The sequence below is a fragment of the Rhinolophus ferrumequinum genome, chromosome 7 (assembly GCF_004115265.2).
Source record: "Rhinolophus ferrumequinum isolate MPI-CBG mRhiFer1 chromosome 7, mRhiFer1_v1.p, whole genome shotgun sequence".
Classification (NCBI taxonomy): Eukaryota; Metazoa; Chordata; class Mammalia; order Chiroptera; family Rhinolophidae; genus Rhinolophus; species Rhinolophus ferrumequinum.
Genome location: NC_046290.1, coordinates 62337959 through 62360241, shown reverse-complemented (window position 1 = coordinate 62360241; position 22283 = coordinate 62337959). Strand labels below are relative to the sequence as shown.

The window sequence follows — 22283 nt, the reverse complement described above, 5'->3', positions numbered from 1 at the left end:
TAAATAAATGTCCAATAGATGAATGACTACTAAAGGAAGCTAAGTATGATAAATATAATAAGAAAATATTTCTGAATCCTATTGTTTAAAGTTGAAAAACACAAAATTGCATCAAGTTTAGGATACACACAAAATGCGTCATGAGAGTTTTGTAGAACTAAAAGTTTAATTCTCAATATTCTAAGAAAAGAACTGAGTTTTGCGTAGTCACCTCAAATTTGAATTCTAGCTTGGCCACTGGTCAGCTTTGTGGCCTGGTAAAAATCATATAAACAGACCAGGATCCTTAACTATAACAATGGAGATAATAAAGGAAAAAGTGGAATAATTTCCCTGGGGGAAGCAGAGGAGGAGACTGGAGACAGAAGTGGACACAGAAAACTTGGCCAAGGAAGGGATATTTTAACTTATATTCTGAAAGATCGATAATTCACAGGGAATAATTAGCTATTCTCTGGTGTACCCAAAGGGGAGTGAATATGAGTCTGCAGAGTCTGCAGGTAGAGTGGGAGGTCTTACTGAAGGGTAGGATGGAAAACGCATGGTGGAAGGTGATGCTGGATATGTGAGCAGGAATAAAATTATACAGGGGTTTATATATATTGATAAGAAGTTTAAACATCATTCTATCAGCAGTGGTGAGTCACTAATAAAGAGCCATTAAAGAGATACAATTAGACTTCAGGCTGAAGAGACAAAGCAGTTCTCTATAGCTGGTGTCCAGAAGGCAGAGTGATGACAGAAGTCAAATTAAACCCAACCTAGAGACATAATTTGTCCCACACTAAGAATCATCTGAAACAAATGGAAAACCTTTAAAATCTCCCAGGATTTCTTCATCTTTAGTCATGGTGAAACTATAAAGTATGAAATTGATGCATCAAAATTTCAATAAATGTTTTGCTCTTCTCATTGAATCAAAACTTTACAATATGTTGGTTCCCATTCTCTTTACATTGATGTAGTTTTGTTCTCTCCTAGCGGTTCTGCTGGCTGGATGTGCCACAGCAGGTCTTACAGCAGTAATACATTAGGTTAAAAAAGCAATTATTTAATTGACTCTAATTTCATCGGCATTCCTATTAGCTAACAGAAAGGAGTTCAAATCACTGTTTACATTTGTAAAGCCAATATTAAGCTTTAAATTATGGCCTTTGGATGAAGTTGAAAAATGAAGCCTGATAATCCTCAAAGCAATATTTACTGAGGACCCTGCCTTTGTAAAGAATAAAGGGAATGGAAAGAAGAGCACATTAAATCAGAGGGGCTTTTAAATATTCATTTTGCAATCAGCATTACTGGTTTCCAGGCCACAACCTAACTTCATAATTCTTTTTCTGGAGAAATGTCAAATCTCTTGCTCTAATTTTCCTATGAAATATAAACTGTTGCTTCATTATTTTTTTCTGATTCTGGAGTATAGGAGTTCTAGATATAATGCTCACAATGCAAGTATTCTTCCTCATCAGAGAAATATCTTGTTGGGAGATACTGCAAACATTATGACATTATAAAATTTCTCGGAATAATCCTAACCAAAATATGCAGGATCCATATGTAGAAAGCTTTAATAATTACTGAGGTACAAAGTACTGCCTATTGACTTCTACAATACTGTCATTCATTAATCCATTCAATCTGATCACTTGTCCCAATTTTGTCTTTGCCACAGATGTAAGTTCCCTAAGAGAGGGGACAATAATTGTCATATTCAGTGTGTTATTCCTCGTGCCTAACATATTGCCTGACTCATAGCAGGCACTCCAAAAATATTTATTTCTATATACCAATACTTTGTTCAACTGTCTGTTTTTTGAAGTTTGCATAGCTTCTAAGACACAGTCATTAAATAACTTAGTAGTTTTGGAAAGGAGTCTAGACTAGTTAATGACCATTGCCGAGCACATAACAATAACCACCTATTTGACCGCAGACAGCATATGGCTTATGGTTTGAAGTGTAGGTACCCAGAGTCCTGCGTCCCTATCTTTCTTCACTTTCCCTTTCTAATATTAATGGATCCCACACAGCACAAGAATTTCAAAGCTAAGGGGAGTTTCGGGGATTTTAAAAAATGGCTCTTCTCTATAAAGAGACTGGTTATACTTCATCAGTTCAATTTTCAGCCCCCACCAGCAATGCTGGGTTAGTAGCAAATGAATGGAAGTGAAATCCCACTTATTAAAAATACAAACCCCCAGAAAAGAAACCCACAGAATCTAGGAGCAGGTTAAAGTGAAATATTTCAGTCTGCAGTCTGAGCCTTTTATTTGGAATATTTTCTGCTGCCATGTAATACAAAATTTGAGGTTAATGACACACACAGTATTTCATTGCTTGATGGTTTACTTTCATTTTACAATTAGTCTGACATTTTTCCTCATAGTATTTGATTGCTAATACTTTCCTACATTTTAAGAATAATGAAATGGTATCATAACATTGGTTAACATTGGTTGAATAGCTGAACCAAAGTCGAAGAGAAAACATTTTCTCAATTATTCTTACCATTTTCCAATGTTTTATTATCTATGGGTGTGTATTTGTGTTTCTATGTGTTTGCTGGGGTGGGGACACTGGGGAGTAATTTCCCTGTTGTGCTTTAAATAGGGATTTCCTACGAACACTAATAATGATAATGTCATAGTAACTTACTGGGAGAACTAATCTGGATTCTATGGAGATGTGTGGAAGTTTTGTGAAAATGAAATTAGAGATGCAGCATATCTCAGCAGTAATGAATCTGTTTATGCTGTTTATGCAGAGGTAGGTTAATAAAGAGCAATGTTTCTCTCTCAGTGCTTTTTGATGGTCAAACATTTGTTCCTTTGGGTCATTAATGTACTATATTCCCAAGGTATTCTTTGGGCAGAACTCATCTTCTAGCTAATGTTAAGGAGGGACTGGCCCATTACAGGCTTTTTACATTTGTTAATGATAATTCTGAATTGTTCGGGAAGATCCTCTTGAGTATACTGTAATACCTATAAATGAAAGGGCTGGCAAAGACTTATTTTTTATAACTGAATTTACAACAAAGTTAGACATATTAAACATCAATAGACGTTATTGGCTCTACTGAATATTACTGGACCAATAATGACTTTTAACAGTGAAGAAAATTTAATAAGTTTGATATGGAAATCAGAATTGTAATACAGTAGCAGCAATTCATCACAAAAACATGGACATCAGTGAGAATAACCTTTGAATGTTAACTGCCTGTAAGTGAATTAGACTTGCTACACTTTGGTCAAATTCATAGGGTATGGTAAATAGGACAGCTAGGCAAGATAGACAACACTGGAATGATTTTGTTTACTAAATATATCAGTGTCAATTGTTTGTTTTGTTTTTTTTAATGCTTCCTAGCTATTTCCCTAAAAAATATGACAATCACTCAACCATAAATTTGTACAGTTAAATATAGAAGGAAGTCATTTAACTTGGTCACTAAAGGGACTCCTTCTGGAAGTTAACTTTAATGTCCGTCCACTGACATTCGAAGTTAAACTTTCAATTAGGAAGATAAACTCAGAAGAGAGGCATACAGAGCAGTGCTGTGGGCTGTGAAGGTGAGACAGAAGGCTATCCAAAGCAGGGACGGCTTCTCTCAAGGTACAAGGCACTTGCGTTGGGTTATTCACCTGACAGTCATAGAAAGACGTAATACAGTACGTCACTTACTCTGGCTCCAAAAAGCACTGCAAACGTCCGTCAGAATTTTCTGTATATGGCAATGGCTGTGGTACACTCACTGTAAAAATAAAGCCTTATTAGACATACTCAGACCTTAAGCTGCGGTGACAGATGTTAAAATGACTATGAGCAGTTGAAGAGGGAAAAGGGTCAAAGACAGTTATCTGGGAGCAATGAGACAAGGATGTTTGGAGAAACAACCTGTTCTCTGGAGAATGATAGGATTTCAGGGTATGAGAGATAATGGTTAAGTTAATTGGGAAGATAGAACAAAGAGCCAGTTGCTAAATAAATGGATGGCATATATATGATTTTACTCAGGGAAAATACCAATGATCTGAGTTGGGCACCATCTAGTGTGTGTAATTCTTCAGTGAGGGCTGCTGGAAGATGCCTCACAAACAAGGGCTGGCACAGCTTTTGGGGGCAAGGCCTTGTTTTCTACTATCTTTCAAGATAAATACCATTCAAATGATGTGTTCATCCACCAAATGGTAATGAAATAGGAAGAGGGCATCAGGGAGTTAGCTGTGGGAGTTAGTCAGTGTGTACGTTTTGCTTAGCAAGGAAGATGTTTAAATTTAAAAAAAAACATAAGTATTAAAGGGTATTCATGCTGTGTTCCTATTATGACACTCATCGGATTAAAAGATATATCAGAGGAAATGGTCTGATAGGGTTGGCAATTGGCTGTAAGGAGAAAGCTGAATAAATGAGCAAAGGACAGAGATTTTTTGTTGTTGCCGTTTATTTAAAAGGATTATAGTTTTTAAGATGTTGTTTGACTTCTTAAGGCAAGATGAGGTTGAGTTTTTATATTTTTAGCAATCCTCACATCTGAAATAGCATCACATACATTTTTAGCTAGTACTCAAATAAGTTCCATATTCTACACAAATGGGGGAAATGCAATTCATAATTGACAAGGTATGAATTTTTTATACTTTAAGCCATGAGGCTGCCACATCAACAAATGTAATTCCTTAGCAAAATACGTCTTATGTTTATATTTATGAAATGTACACAATTGACATAGAAACCAAAAGGGAATAAGTAAGCATTTTATATATATATATATGTTTACTTTGATTTGCAAACTCCATTCTGGGAAACATTTATTAAATTAGAAACAAGGAAGGAATGCAAGCAAAATGTGCTTAGAGTTTCAATTTATCTTGGACTTGGTGTTACTTTTATGCATTTTACCAAAGCTTGGATTCACATTGGTTGAAGTGCCTTTTTTTTTTTAATAATATATAGAGAGCTACTCTCAAAAGTTAAAATGATAAATTATTAAAACTTAAAATTCATCTATGGGTGCCTTACATTGCAGTGGTGATTTCATAATAAATACCCTAAGCTGAAACAGCAAGAAGAGATCAAGCCAAGACTCTTGGAAGGAATGACCAGATCTGGAGCCGTGACATGCTCCACATTTTGTGCAGCTGGTGGAGAGGGCACCAGAACTTACTGACAGACCATAAGATGAAATAGTTCCTTGAAATAACTTTGATGTCCATTTAAATATAAATTCTATGAAGGTAAAGATCTTATTTTTCCTGCCTATCAGCCTCTTTGAGGCCAGCATGACGTTAGGGAAAGCAGTACTTCTTACTAGGTCCCCAGGGGTGAAGAAAGCAAGTGAGGCAGCAGTTCTGTCATCCCCCAGGAGCAGAGGCAATGTCAGTTATTCTGAGAGGCTCCTCATCTGGCACCACTGTGAAAGTGACGGCATTTCAACTCTAGTGGGTCTGAAACATACTCAAGTCAGATATAATTCTGGCCTGGCACATGGGGTGCAAAGAGACATATTTTTTCCCACCAATTAATTTTCTGACATATGCAGCGTGGATACAAAGTGTTACTAAACTGTGAGATCCGTGAGAGCAGCTCACGTTTCACTTATTGTTAACAGAGACATAGGAAAGCATAGGTTGCAATGTAGTGTGTAAGATGCACTATAGTGGGTAAGAGCATTTAACTCTGGAGCCAGCTGCTTGGGGTAGAATCCTGGATCCATCACTGACCAGTTGTATGCCCCTGGGTAACTCCTGGTCTGTAGCAATAATGAGAGTTAACCTATTTCATAAAGTTGCTATGAGGGCTAAATGAAGTGATATATACAAGGTAGTTAGAACAGTGTCTGGCACATGGAAACTGCTACATGAGGATTAACTATTATTATTATTATTATTATTATTATTATTATTATTATTATATGCTCCAACCCCCCCCCCCCCAGTGCCAGCCCATAGTAGGCATTCAGTAAATACTTTGATTACGGATTGAATGAAACGAAAGACCTTCGGAACCGATTTGAATATGAACAGATAGGCAGTGACTCAAGGATAAATAAGGGCACCAGGAACCATGTAGAGCTCTCATTTTCTTCTGGATTCTAGAATGGTTTTAATCTTTCTAAATTCTTAGCTGACTTCAAAAGGAGCCAGATTTATATTTCCAATCCTTTTCTAAACACCATGTTGCTATAGTTAATATAATAGTAACAGAGGTTGCAAACAGGCTCTTTAGCCAATGGACCAAGCATTTCAAGATGGTGCTTTCATTCAGACTGTTTTCCCCAGAGGTGGTTTGTGCAATGGTTAGCCTTGTGCCAACCCGTGTTGCCAAAACAGCCTGTGATGCCTGAGTTGGCATCAGCTTTACACAAGCTAGTAAAAATACACTCAGTGTTAAGAAATTTTAGAGTTGAAAACACGTAATCTTTTCCTTTTTGATGAAAAGAGAACTTTTTTGTTTTCATTTTTAGAGCAAGAATAGTATTGCTTGACAGTTTAAGCACCTTTTAACATAAAAGCTTAATGAATGGAATAGACATCAAGTGTCTAGAGAGCACAGCCCATGAATCTTTCCAGATATACCACATTTAACAAGGAAAAAAAACACGCTTTTTTTTTTTCTTTTTGGATTCAGTAAATTATACATTCCTCTGAGAAAAATCAGCAATGTGATTCTGGCAATATATAGTAGTCCTGACACTTCTCTTAGCAAAAGGCATTTCTTCTAGATCAGCACTAACTGTTGGCCAAATAGCATGACCTTGGACTTCTATCTAAACTCTTCTAATTTTTAGAAATCCACTGGTGGAAATGAAATCTCTATGGCGATACGGATGACTTACTAGTAACGGGAAAGTTCAGCTTCCATTACTACTAATGGCTGTGCTTCTCTTTATGTTTTCCCTCAGCCATAACTATTTAAAATGTTACTGTGAGCCTTCTTAGTTGTCCTGTTTGTTGGTCTATAACTCTCCTGCTTAAATCTATAGAACCAATCATATTAATTAAAATGAATTGGTGGGGACAGTTAAGTTGTGGTTCAGGTGGTCTCCGAAGGCTATAAATTCAAATTAAGAGTTTTGCTGCTTGTTCCTGAGGTTGGAAACATTCCTTTTACTGCATTAGTAGTAGGAAAAGAAATGCACTGCCTTACAAAGGAACATTCATTTGAATTCCTGCAGAAATAGCTGGATAAACTGCATATATAGCTAGTTATCATAATCATATAACAAATTCTTGGCTGAAGCCAGCAACTAAACTGCTAATTCATTATGGCAAGTATTGATATTTAATAGTCTTCAGTATGGATTTTCATAGACAGACTGTATTTATTTCTCTATATATTTATATCTATTATATTTATTTCTCTATATTATATATAAGATTATATATAATATTTTGTTCCAGGGGTTCTAAGTGGTATGCTGTATTAATGGTGATATATTTTGTAAAATAGTATTTGTCTGGATATTAAAATGTTAAATTCGGTGAAAATAATTTGTGGGGACTTGGAATAACGTACCTTGCTTATTTTAAGAAAAGCCTATGTTGTGTAACTTCCTACGGTAAAGATGGCACTGCTATTCATAGTATTCTATCAGAATTGAAGGTCCTTTACATCTCATAGAAACCTCTACAATAAAATTTAAAAACTAAAATCTCTATCTTTAAATATGAAGATAAGCAGTACAAATCAATGATATTCTCAACTATTTTTTACCTTTGTGGGTAAATTTCCTTAATGCTTTCCTTTTTCCTACTGAATTATCCCCAGACTAGCATGCCTTAATTAACTTGAGGAAATAACTAAATTAAGTTGGAAAAAAGTTTGTAAAGCTCTCTTTGCTCCTTTGTCAAAGTGAGAATTTTGCTATCATTCATTCATTCCCAAATGCTCCTACTGAAAACAGCTTGTAACTCCCACGTAGGACCCCTAATACTTAACTACATGAGAGATTCAATACAAAGTTCAGATAAAAGCAAAACTTTCAAAGTGTTAAGAATTACAGTCTACAAGGAAATTTTAAACTATTCTATCTTAGAGAAGATAAAGCTAAGCAATAAATTGTCTAGGTTATGTGACAAGAATAACATTCCTTTCTGCATCTCCACTAACCGTATGTTAAAGGAGATGAACTGGAACTATATATATTTCTTAAAACTTAGTTTTTAAAACACTAGACCAAAGTGGTTGTGGATTTTCATCATCTGGAGAACATATCAGAAAGAGGGTAGGTCTCATCTATTTAGTATTATAAAGACCCATCACCAAAGAAAGAGGTTAACATTCTAATCCTATGATTTGTTTATGTGGCTTAAAAAGATAGAGCTACTAAAAAAATAGTGCCATTTGTATTTGAGATGATTACATTCAAAGTTGATTTTCTGGCTTATAACAGATTTCCCATAACTATTCATGAATCACAATACCCAGGAAGTTATTCTCAAATGCAGCATAGCCTTATATCTGTCCCCTCCTTAAAGTTTGTCCTGTGGCACTAAGTGATATTCAGCATTACCTTCCTATAGAAATGTCTTTAAAGAAGAACATCAAATTCTATAGTTTCCAATTTTACCATAGAATTTGATAATGACTTTACTATGCAAAATAAGACAAAAGTCAACAGGATGCTTTCTGAGATTAATGTCGCTACTTTTCCAATGAGTGAGGAAGAACATGAATTACTCCCTAAAACTACCTCAGAATACATCATAAATAAAGACAGAAACACCTAAATTATGCCTTTCCCACAAATAGTTGCTAAAATAAAGCCTAAGGAAATGACACCTGTGCCTTTTGTCACCATTGACATTTCATACCTAAACTGAAATATTCTACAACATCTTTATTAAATTTTGAATATGGGTAAAGAATAATTATTCAGTCTAGCCCATATGATGAACTCTTTTGGTCACCAAAGTGGTTGTGGATTTTCATCATCTGGAGAACATATCAGAAAGAGAGTAGGTCTCATCTATTTAGTATTATAAAGACCCATCACCAAAGAAACAGATTAACATTCTAATCCTGTGGTTTGTTTATGTGGCTTAAAAAGATAGAGCTACTAAAAGGACAAGACCTTATCTATTAGCTCCTCCTACTTCTACATTACCTAGCACAGTGTTTTGAAATTAGCAGGCTCTCAATAAGTTTGCTGGATGAATGTGCAAATTAATTATATCCAGTAAAACTCTGGCTAATTGGGATCGATATCAAATAAACCACAAACCAAGGCAGATATTTCAAAACATAAGCTACATGCACTAAAAGCCCAATATAACAGGTAATTTATAATTCCCTCTAATTTCAGTCTTACAACATTTTTAAGTAGGGGTCCACGATAATTAATTCATTTCTTACCAATACAATACCATTCGTTGAGACAGTTTCCCCGTTTTTGCTAATTTGGGCCAGTCTTGTATTTCTTCTATACCTATATCGGATCCTAAGAGCTAGTATAGTCTTAAGTATAGTGTATAAAACTGGTATATAGTCTTATGGACTCCTTGGTCATCAAACAGAGATTTGAGTTTGCTTAGTGTTATATGTCCTTATGCTTTAAAAATTAAGAACCTAAATATTTAGTTGTTTTCAGTTAATTGCATTAATCAGAATGAAAAGTGAATGATTATGTTTTACTAATGACTAAAAGGGCTTTGCTGGCCTATAAAATTTCTAACAATTAATTTGATGAGAACTAAAATGACAGAACCCTCTTACAATATTCCTATTGTATGCTTTTGATGTACTTCTAAACTAATGAGAAAAGCAAGGCAATCAACAACCAGAGATCCAAATGAGACCAATGAAATGAAGTGACATACTTCACTGTAAGTAGTACAAAAAGGCAGAGTAAGGAAAAGGTGATTGGGATCAATCATGGTGTCACATCACCAGAAATTAAATTTTTAAATCGTCGAAGGCCTACAAAATACTTCAGTGCAGAATACGACCTAAACATAGTAGTTTGCTAACCAAGGCGTGCTTGTTTTAGAATTTATATTACATTGATCAAAAACTCTAGTCTGGTACCAAATAACATGAAGTTACTGAATATCTTATTTTCCTTACGTCACTATCTCATTCTTAAAAAGGATGTGTGATGGTTAGTGCATGAATGAACTTGCAGGAAGTTGTCTTTTGGTATGATCATTGAATTTAAGACCTTAAGAATCACCTAGTCCTATAGAAACTCGGGACAAGGCCCCAAGAGTCCTCACTTTTACCATTCATACAAACAATTTAACAATACCTATTTGAGATACCATCTACTACCTATTCTAATACTGGTGGTTAAAGGTTATTCTTTAATTCACCAAAGACTAATACAGTAACGTCTAAGCTTCTAAGGCAAACCAAGCACTGTGCTGTTCAGGCAATGAAATCATGAGTACCTATGATTCCGTACACACTTCCAATATTGCAGGGTTTGGTTGTTTTTTACCCCCACATCAGCAAGCAATCCTCTGACACCAATTAGGTATTGTATAATTCAACTCAATTCTGAAACTATCTACTTGGAGATGGTATCAGATTCCACAGGTTAAGGGCTCATTCCTACAAAATTGCCCTCCGCTGCCCCATTGCCCCACCTACTTCAGATGCCAGTGACAACTCGAGGTTGTCACCTGTGCTTCTGACTGACCAGGCTACAGATTGGAGGTTCCATCAACCACCTCGTTGGGTTCAATGAATTTGTTAGAGCAGCTCACAGAACTCAGAGAAACATTTGACTTACTAGATTACCAGTTTATTATAAAAAGATACCTATCCCTAAGGAACAGCAAGAGGGAAGAGATGCATAGGGCAAGGCGTGGAGGGGAAAGAGCACAGAGCTTGAATGGACTTTCCCAGCACACCACTTTCCAAGTCTCCACGTGTTCATCAACGCTGCAGTTCTCTGAACCTTGTCCTTTCGGGTTTTTATGGAGGCTTTATTACATAGGCATAATTGACTAAATCGTTGGCCATTGGTGACTGGACTCTTGTCTCTAGCCCCTCTCAGCCTCCCTGGAAGTTGGGGGTGAGACTGAAAGTTCCAACCCTCGAATGAATTACATGGTTGGCTCCACTGGTAACCAGCCCACAAATTTGGGTGCCTTCTAAAAGTTACTTCATTAACCTAACAAAAGACACCTTTATAGCACTCATCACATGGAATTCCAAGGGTTTCAAGAGGTCTGTGCTAGAAACTGAGAAGAGGACCAAATATATATTTCTTATTATCAATCACAATATCACAACACCTAAACTGCGAGACTTACTGCAGAGTAAGTTGTCCTGGAACTGGTGACTGACTAGGGACAAAAGTGGGAATGGAAATGTGAAGTACTCTAAGTTCAGACCATGCATTATTGAGTGCGGTGGCAAGGGTCAGTTTGAATACTTAAAAACTACATATGTGAAAATATATATATATATATATATATATATATATATATATATGATTATATATATTTATATATGATATATATATATATATATATATATATATATATGAATGATGAATATAATTGGAGTGGGAATCAAAATGACCATCAAGTCGAATTTAGAAAGCCTGGGACAAAAATGAAGTTTAAAGAGACTGAATTACAGTTTGGGAGACAGATGAATTATAGACGGAGAGACAACAGCTGAATATATGGGAATAAACGTGGGGCTTACCTAGAGAAAAGAGAACAGAGACTCATTCTCCCCTCTGATTTGAATCTCCCCTGGAAGCCAGTCTGTACTGCTGTGTAGAGGACAGAAGGACAAAATGGTTTGTTTGAGGAGACTAAAATCCAGTATGATTTCACTTTCCACTCATCAGATACCAACTGGTAGAATAATTTGAAATCATTAATTTGGCCAGATGGTTAATGTTTAACAGTACAATTAACTAATAAATAATTGTAAAGTACTTTGTAAATATGAAGTACTGCATAAATGTTTAATAATAACATTAAATCAGGAGGCTTATTTCAAGTTACATTTTTATTTCCAAGTGTTTTATTGGTGTTTCAGGAGAAATGCCAATAATATGATCGAATGCCATCATTATAGACTGCATTTGAAAAATACAACAAAGGGATTATAGGAAAACAAAAATAGCCTTGGTCATGCTAGGCTGAACAGTGAACTAGCATGAAATGGAAGAAAGGAAAAAGGGAACAACAACATGGTCATAGATGTGTATAACTGAACACTGAGTGAAACCACTGTAATACTTAGCAACTTCATTATACCCACATATTTATAAGAAAGCCAATGTATCAGGTAAAACAGTGTGAAGGGAACAGGACAGGAGGAGGAACATGAAAGTAGGAGAAGCCTCTTGTACAAGTAGAGTCTCAAAATAATTAGCAACATTTCATGAATTCATAGCTCACCTACTCCTTACAATATTGCATTAGATATATACCGTTAGCATCCCTTATTTTGTAAAGGAGAACACTGAGGCACAGAGTGGTTAAGAAACTTGCCCAATACCAAACAGCTAGTAAAAGGCAGATTCAGGATCCAAACCTAGCCAGTACGGCTCCAGTATCTGCTGGGAGGACTGTTGGAGAGGTTTTATTTCCCTGATAAAATGGGGCAGGTGCAGCTTGTGTGCCCCTTCCTTTTTCCTCCCTCAAAGCAAGGACGTGATGCTGAAGTTGCAACCATCATCTGGAACCGTGAGGTTAAGGACAAGAGAAGCACAGAGACATCAGCTCTGCTGTTGTCAAACTATTTATCCCATGCCAGCAGTCATCCACCTCTGGATTTCTTGTTATGTGAGAAAATTAACTCCGTATTGGTTTAATCCGTCACAATCAGAATGTCTGCTATTTGCAACTTTAACCACTATGCCAAATAATCATAACAAGTTATCACTCACTGAGTGTTTGCTGTGAACCACACACTATTGTATGTTGTATGTTGTATGTGTACTTAGATGTTTCATCCTCATGGCAATTCTATGAAGCAGGCACTGCTATTATTTTAATTTTATTGATAAGGAAACCGAGGCACAGCTTATCTGGCTTGCCCACAGCCACACAGTTTATAAGGGATTCATATCCAGCATCTGGCTTCTAAACATCCACTCTTCAGCAAACAGTATTCTAAGCAGTGAAACACTGAACCCATTTCAGTTAAAATCATGAACTAGAAAGGGATGCTCCAACATTACTTTGGAGATTCTAGAGGACATGTTTCTCAGCAGGGATGCGCCTGACATTTTGGGAAGACAACTATTTATTGTTTGGCATTGCTGCATTTTAAGGATGTTTACCATCTCTGTTCCCAGTCCCAGAAGCCCTCACTAGACAGTGTTAACCAGTAATGCTCTCCATATTTCCCTATAGAGAGGCAGTGTCACCCCAGTTAAGGACCACTCTTCTAGAACAGCATTCAGCAAACATTCTCTGTGAAAGTCCAAACAGTAAATATTTTAGGCTTTGTGGGACATTCGGTCTCAGTGGGTCTCAGTGACAACTGTCAAACTCTGACATTATAGAGGGAAATCTGTCATAGGCCATGGAGGTGTTCCTATCAAACAACTGCATTGCCACTTTACAGATGAGAATCCTGAGGCACAGAGAGGTTAAGAAATTTGCCTGAGGTGATTCAACTCAAAGGCAGAGTGATTCCAGAGCCTATACTCTTATTCAGGATGCCATTCAGAGATGTTAGATGTTTGCTCTCTTAGTAGAAGGCACAGTAAATGCCTCAGAGAATTTCTCACACTCTAGATTCTGGCCCCTTCCTCTGTCTGCTGTTGGTTGCTCTTTCCTGCAGAACTTGCTACCAAGGACACTACCAAGGACATACCTTGTGCTTAAACACTCTCCAAGTGTGGCTCTCCTAGTCGGCCCTGACACACAGCTATCTACCAAGGCCCCCCAAAATAAAACATTCCATCAAACTGATCATGAGAACAGTTAGTTACTCACTGATCTATGACTGTTTATATTTTGTACCCCTCTAGTTCTCATTTTGGAGATACCAAATCCACCACTGCTCATTAAAGGGGGCAGAAATAGAAATCTCTTAGTCATGGTCTGTGACATGTAAGAGCCCTGTAATATGACCTCAAATTCATAGAACATACAGACGAGCAGGGAGATAATCTCTAGTCGAGGCCTGAATGTGTGTAAGTCCAGGAAGACCCACCAAGGGTCTGAGAACATTCACGCCAATCTGAGCAGTGCTGGTCAGTGAGGGTGTGACTGCTGTTCTGTTAGAGTATCACAGCCAAAGTTTCCGGGTTCCCTTTTGTGTTTGGATAGGAAAGGGGGCTCCCTAGGCAAGGATAGGCCAAGCTCCCACATCTACCCACCCATGAGCCATACAGATGGAACGCATACCACAAGATAATAGGATTATGGTATAGATCAGTGGGGTCTCATGGGATTTTGCTGCTCCTCAGTGTGAAAGACACAACATATTCACTGCCACCAGCAGGAGTGGGCGTCAGGTTGCAGTTCTTTTCCCAGAGTAGGCAGGTTGGGAAACTAGCACTAGTGAAAGAGAGAAAGCTACCAAAGTCAGGAAAAACAAAACTATAATCACGTCATAAAGCTGATTTAGGGAGAAGTAGAATTTTCTGATTCTGACATTCTCTGGTTTCTGTAGGGGACATGCTTCTACTACAGATTTCAAATATATAGAGGAAACTAGGGATAGACATTTTAAACAGATTGCCCAGTCAAGTGTGTTTAACAAATCGGTAGATTTTCTTTTCAATAGTTTTTTTGATAGACTGTTTTTAGAATGGCTAGTATCAACAAAAGAAATAGTAACAAGTATTGGAGAGGCTGTGGAGAAAAAGGAACCCTCATACACTGTTGGTGGGAATATAGACTGGTGCAGCCGTTATGGAAGGCAGTGTGGAGTTTCCTCAAAAAATTACGAATAGAATTACCATATGACCCAGCAATCCCTCTCCTGGGTATCTACCCAAAAAATCTGAAAACATTTATCCATAAAGACACATGTGCTCCAATGTTCATTGCAGCTTTATTTACAGTGGCCAAGACATGGAAACAACCAAAGTGTCCTTCAATAGATGAATGAATAAAGAAGTTGTGGTACATATACACAATAGAATACTATTCTGCCATAAGAAAAGATTAAATAGTACCATTTGCAACAACATGGATGGATCTTGAGGTTATAATACTAAGCGAAGTAAGTCAGACAGAAAAAGTAGAGAATCATGATTTCACTGATATGTGGTATATAAAACTGAAAACAACAAAAGAACAAGACAAACAAATGAAGAAACAAAAACTCATAGACATAGACAATAGTTTAGTGGTTACCAGAGGGTAAGGTGGGAGGTGGGTGGTAGATGAGGGTAAATGGGATCAAATATATGGTGATGGAAAGAGAACTGACTGTGGGTGGTGAACACACAATGTGAGAGATAGATGATGTACTACAGAATTGTATACCTGAAATCTATGTAACTTTATTAACAATTGTCACCTCAATAAACTCTAATTAAAAAAAAAAGATGCAACCATCTGAATGGGAGAAGATATTTGCAAACAACACCTCCAACAAGGGGCTAATATCCAAAATATATAAAAAACTCATATAACTCAACAAAAAACAAGTAATCCAATGAAAAAATGGGCAAAAGACCTGAACAGACAATTCTCCCAAGAAGACATACAAATGGCTGACAGATACATAAAAAGATGCTCAACCTCATTAGCTGTTAGGGAAATGCAAATCAAAACCCCAATGAGATACCACTTCACACTTGATAGACTGGCTATTTTCTACAAGACAAACAATAACAAGTCTTGGAGAGGTTGTGGAGAAAAAAGAACTCTCATGTACTGCTGGTGGGAATACAAATTGGTATAACTATGGAAAACAGTATGGAGGTTCCTCAAAAAATAAAAAAATAAATTACCATATGACCCAGCAATCTTCTGGGTATCTACCCCAAAATTTGGAAAACGTTTACTTGTAAAGATATATGTACCCCTATGTTCACTGCAGCACTACTCACGGTGACCAAGACATGGAAACAACCTACGTATCCCTCGATGTATGATTGCATAAAGAAGATGTGCTACATATATACAATGGAATACTATTTAGTCGTAAGGAAGGACAAAATACTGCCATTTGTGACACCATGGATAGATCTTGAGAGTATCATGCTAAGCAAAATAAATCCAACAGAAAAGGACAAGAAGCATATGATTTCACTCGTGTGATAGAAAACAGAAAGCAACAAGTGAAACAAACTCATAGACACAGACAACAGTATGGTGGTTACCAGAGTTGAAGGAAAGTGGGGGGAGGATGAAGAGAGTAAAGGGAGTTAAATATATGGTGACAGAGGGAGACAAGACTATGGGTAGTTAGCACAAAATGCAATACAGATAATGTATTATGAAATTGTACACTTGAAAGTTATATTATTGACCTTTGTCACCCCAATAAATTTAATTTAAAAAAAAGAAGAAATCCCATCCCCTTGAAGATCTTATAGCAGAGGGTCTTTAAGACGTATCAACATTGGTTTTAAAATCCTTTTGTGACAACATATCATAGTGGATCGCTTAGGGGTTGGTAGAAATAGGAGGAAAAGAGAAAGGAAATAGATGCAGATAATTTCTTGTTGGAGTGCTGGTAAGTATGCCCTGACTAGTCCTGAGGAGGTGGCATATATGAGAGAGGAAGGAGGGAAGGATTAACCATACTTAGGTCATTGTGATAATATTTATTTTGCACAAAAGATTATATACATACATAGGTGCATATTCTTAGCATTTTGTTCTATACCTCCAATAATGCAGAATTAGAAAGTTTTTAATTTCTAATTCATTCCTTCCCTCCTTCCTTCCTTCCTTCCCTCCTTCCTTCCTTCCTTCCTTCCTTCCTTCCTTCCTTCCTTCCTTCCTTCCTTCCTTCCTTCTTTCCTTCTTTCCTTCCTTCCTTTTTTTCAAATGCTCTATGGGACCTTGCTAACAATCTGCTGCTTTTCTAGGGTGATTTCACTTGATTACTTCAAATCTGATCTTATTTCTAGGGATAGACTGACTTGCCTTTAAGGTATATTCAGTTTAGCTTGATATTCTTGTTGCTGCCAAAGTCTTCCTGGCAAACTTCTCTGCCATGTAAAGGCGCTACTAGGTTGATCGGTGAGGGGAAAACACTATGAAAAATATTTGCTTATTAATCGCTAAATCTATATTTTATTTACAGGCATGTATATCCTGGTAAGCCATATACATTTTTAAAATCTTGAAATCCAGAAACCTCATTTAAAACAATACTTTAAAACTTTACCTTGGAGTAGAGCTGATTTGACTATTTTCTCTCCCGTTTTCCTGGCCCAGTCTGCAGAAGCAGTGCCAATAAATTATGTTGCCCAAGAAGCAGACAGTCAAAGAATAAACAAGGAGATACAGAAGTAGTAATAAACCAGTGAATACACATATGCAAACCTTGAATAAATAAGTGTTGACTGTAGTTTGGAAGTTACAAAAATACTAAGATGTGATTTTTCTTTTAGGTGGGAGATGAGGAAGGATGAAAGACTGGAAGAGGAAGAAAAAACAATGTTGGAACATTTAAAACGAATTTGCAACATCCAGAAGTCTTCTGCCTCAGATAACACAGAGGAAGAGTAATCTGCCGAAAACAGCAACAGCTTTATTTTAGGAAATAATCACATATAATGGAGTAGGAATTTTACTACAGTCAGGATGAACCTCAGATGTGCTGTGAAGCATGAAACCAATGACTGAGTAATCTCTGAACTGAAAATGAATAGAGCACATACAGCATAAAGTGCTACCTATTTTTTATTTTAAAAATAATTTCAAATGTTTTTCTTTCCTCAGTCTTTCTCTTTGTATGATATAACTGCTGCCATCTCGTGTTCCCTTTGAATTATTTTTCTTCTTTCAGTCTTGAAGTATCTATGACAACAGACAAAATGTTTGGATATATTTTCCCTAAGGATTTTTAAATACAACCTTTGGATATTAAGTTGAATGGAGTGGCATAGCCCCTGAAAGTCATCTGAAAAATTCAATCTAATTTTGTAGCTGTAACCCATGTCCAGGTCTTAATCGCCTTTAAATTGTACTAGTCTCCTTTCCTATAGCCTCTTCTTCATCCAGTTTATCTGAATCATAGCCGCAAAAAGCACCCTCCAGAAGTATGACTTTACTCATATCTCTGCATATAGTGTTTTTTTTTTTTAAATGTCAATTTCAAACTTCCAGTAATATGCTTTCAGATCCTATACCCAGTGCTCCATGTTCAGGCACTGCCTGCTATCGTCTTGACTCAAGCCACACACCTGTCATTTTTCCCAACCAGAAACAATCTTTGTCACAAAATTATGTTCAAAACTCACTCCAGAAATCTCTCTTCCACCGCTCAGTATCCATAGTTTGTTACTTCTCTTTTTTCTATTACATTGATACACACACACACACACGAAATGGAATCTGTTCTAGTACCCTCTATGTGAAATAAAGTTGTATTTACGAACTATATCCTCCTTATCGGTGCTTTGATATTAGATTATAAAGCCTTTAAAGGTCTTACAATATAACATGACGTCTCCCCTTACAACAATAGTCTCCCAAATACCTACTACAAAGTTATTTATCTACTTGACAGTTAATAAACACAGTTGTTTGAATGGCTGTCATTGAAAGACATTTAGACTGTTGAGCAACCTACAGGACATCTTGGAGAAGCTTTATGTCACGAACTATTTTAGATGATTTGATATTGAATATCATGGTTTCTGGTGTTCTGAGATTGTCCATGATTCCATATTGTGTAATTTTTGTAAAATATATGTAGGCTGCATGATTTCCAAAGGAAAGTACTTTAGCATTTTTCAAAGAGTAAAACTTGGAGTGCAGAAGAGGCCACCATAGAAAATCTCCTGCATTATTTCTTTATATAAAAATACATTAATGGCCATGTAGCCATCTGCTTCCCAGATAACACATTTTCTTTTTAAAGAATGTTCTTTAGTTGGCCAGTATAATCATGAACCCAGCATTTTAAGATATGGTTGAAATAATTCTAAAAATTCAATGTGGACCATTAAAAAAAGTATAAGAAACTTTGATGAGAACTGGACTTTCTATCTTATCTTACCTATAAACAGTTACTATAACAATCAACGTAAAGCAACAGTTGGTTTCATTCCCTCACCTTAGTGATGATCTGTGTACTAAATCTGCATAACTATGTTTTATTAGAATAGACACTAAAACAGAAAATCAAAATAAAAATAAATTGATCCAATAAACTAAATGAAATAATCTTATAAAGTTTTAGGATTTGATATTTTTATTCTCATCTTCTAATATACCAGATCATCTTTTAACACTTTTTTTTTACTGAATCTGTATATTTCTATAGTAATCCTGGGAAGTGATTTAGTTCTTCTAGAAAAAAATTTCTCTATGGTTCCTTTTTAAAAGAAGTACAGTAAGGGGAGAATGGGATGAGTCAGGAGAGAAAAGTAGAAAAGAGAGGAGTTTGCAGTTGAATTCTCTTCTGTACTTGCTCAGTGAAATTACTGTAGCTTTAAGTGCAATAAAATTTATAAGTGGGAATGTAAAATGACAAGTCATTGATTTATCAGATCATTTTGGCTTTATACTCAATATGTTTCTTAAAGTATGATTAAGAAGTGCTATTTCAAAACAGTTTCCTGTCTCACAATTATTTTTCACTTGTATAAATTAACAAGAATGAATACTTCATAATTCCCCATTTGCTTACTATAAAAATATTATCTTCCTATAAAATATTATCTTCCTCAGTGTTCTGTTTAATTGTATCTTTATATAATCATAAAGAGGTACCTATTTTATTATTGGCTTATCAGTTACTATGTGGAAACAGTATGAATGAATTCTTAATAAAATATAGATGGCAGTGTGTATTTCATATGTTTTACATTTTTATCATTTCTACCAAACACTGTTATAGAACTACGAACCAAGAAATGGGAAAAATAAATCACCTGTTTTGTTTACCAATATGTGCTTACTCAAAATATCCTATTATCCCAGTTCATAAATTGTGAGTCAAAGAGAGCTTCAGGTACTTTGTAATTAGTATTTCTTACTACAAAAAAATCTTTAAGATTTTTTAATGCTTTTTGTTTTACTTGAAATGTTTCATAATAAAAATATTAAAAATCTGTATTCAGTCTTGAAAAGAAAGAAAATCCTGTCGCATGTTACAACATGGATGAACTTTGAGGGCTTGTACTAAATGAAATAAGTCAGTCACAAAAAATTCATAGTGTATGATTCCACTTATATGATGTATGTAACATAATCAAATTCATAGAAACAAAGTAGAATGGTGGTTGTACTTGGGGCTAAGGGGAGGGGAAAAGAGTAGTTTAATTGGTCTAGAGTTGCATTTTTACAAGATGAAAATATTCTGGAGCTGAGTTTCACAACAATGTCCATACTATCTAAAGCATCCTACAGATTCAATGTAATCCCTATCAAACTTCCAATGGTATTTTTGACAAAAATAGAACAAACAATCATGAAATTTGTATGGAACCGCAAAGGACCCTGCATAACCTTAAGAAAGCAACCTTAAGAAAGAAGAACAAAGGTGGAGACATCACATTTCCTGATTTCAAACTACAGAACAAAGCTATAATAAACAAAACATCATGGAATTGGCATAACAGCAGACACACAGATCAATGAAACAAATTATAGAGGGCAGAAATAAACCCACACATCTGTTCTCAATTAATTTATGACAAACGAGCCAAGAATATACAACGGGGAAAGAAAAATCTCTTCAATAATCAGTGTTGGGAAAACTGGAAAGCCACATGCAAAAGAATAACACTGGACCACTATCTTACCCCATACACAAAAATCAACTCGAAATGGATTAGAGACTTGAATGTAAGACCTGAAACCTTAAAATAGCTTTCAAACTTCCACACAGTAACACTTTCTTCAGATGAATTCTTACTCCAGCAAACCCAAAATACAAAACAGATGTAATGGTTAAGAAGGTTATTTAGACAGTATATGTGGTTTCTTATAAAATCCCTAAAGCAAATCTACAGCACTTTTATCACTGACGGAAGCTTCTGATGCAAGATGGCCAACTGAACAGAAACACTACCTACCGATGGCTCAGATACAGTGTGGCTGGAATATTTTGCCCCAGAGTAATGCTGAGCATGGCTCCTTAAAAAAAGTGAGCAATCTGCTTGGGAAATGTCTGCCTGGACATAATGCAGATATGGAGGCCTGAAGCAAAGACTGCTAAGTTGTACCGCAAAATCAATTTTCCCTTTTGTTTTATAAAGCACATGCTCACCTGGAAGAAGCAAGATCAAATTTTCTAGTACTTAGTAGTATGGTAGTTCTGTTTAACTATATGTCTAAATACTGACTGATAAGATGTAAACAAAAATAGTGTGAGCAAATTCTTGGAAATTCTTTTTCTTACATGTACTTTCCCGCTTTATTGAGATATAATTGACACACAACACTGTATAAGTTTAAGATGTACAACTTGTTGATTTGATACAATTACATTTTGCAAAATGACTACAGCATAGCATTAGCAAACACCACTATCACAGCACAAACTTACCGTTTCTTTCTTGTGGTGAGAACATTTTAGATCTACTCTCTTAGCAACTTTCAAGTATGTAATACAATATTATTAACTATAATCACTATGCTGTACATTAGATCCTCAGAACTGACTCATCTTATAATTAGAAGTTTGTACCCTTTGACCAACATGTTTCGATTTCTCCCAGCCCCTGGTAACCTCCAGTCCATTCTTTTAAAAATATATATACTTTTATTCTTCAATTACAGATGACATAGTATATTAGTTTCAGGTATACAACATAGTGATTAGGCATTTATATAACTTACAAGGTGATCACCGCGATAAGACTAGTACCCATCTGACTGGGACATTCTTAAAGGACATCTTTCTGCTGCTTTCTGGCTGGAATGTGAGCATAATGGCTGGAGCAGCCATTTGACCAGAGGTAGATGGTACATACTGAACTTGACAGAACCACAAAAAAGTAGAATCCTGGGTCACTGATGATGGTGGGGCATAAAACTAGTCCTGGGTTGCTTGCATTTATGTGTATGAGAAATAAACCTCTATCTTATTTAAACGACGGTCACTTGGGTCTTCTAATCAGTCAATTCTTAACAAATACATGAAGTGGGAGAAAAATATCACCTAGCAAAGCTTGTTACACTGTGCACCTGAAAAAGGTATAAAATGGTAGAATT

General features: G+C 36.0%; 1 protein-coding gene across 1 annotated transcript in view; it reads left to right on the top strand.

Annotated features, from left to right (window-relative positions):
• Window positions 1-19903, top strand: part of KIAA0825 (KIAA0825 ortholog) — a 358672-nt gene extending 338769 nt beyond the window's left edge. The window contains exon 21 of the mRNA XM_033110775.1: window positions 17507-19903. Within this exon, the coding sequence (XP_032966666.1) occupies window positions 17507-17624 (118 nt within the window). The 3' untranslated portion in view covers window positions 17625-19903. The remainder of the gene's footprint in view (window positions 1-17506) is intronic.
• The last annotated feature ends 2380 nt before the right edge of the window (window positions 19904-22283 follow it).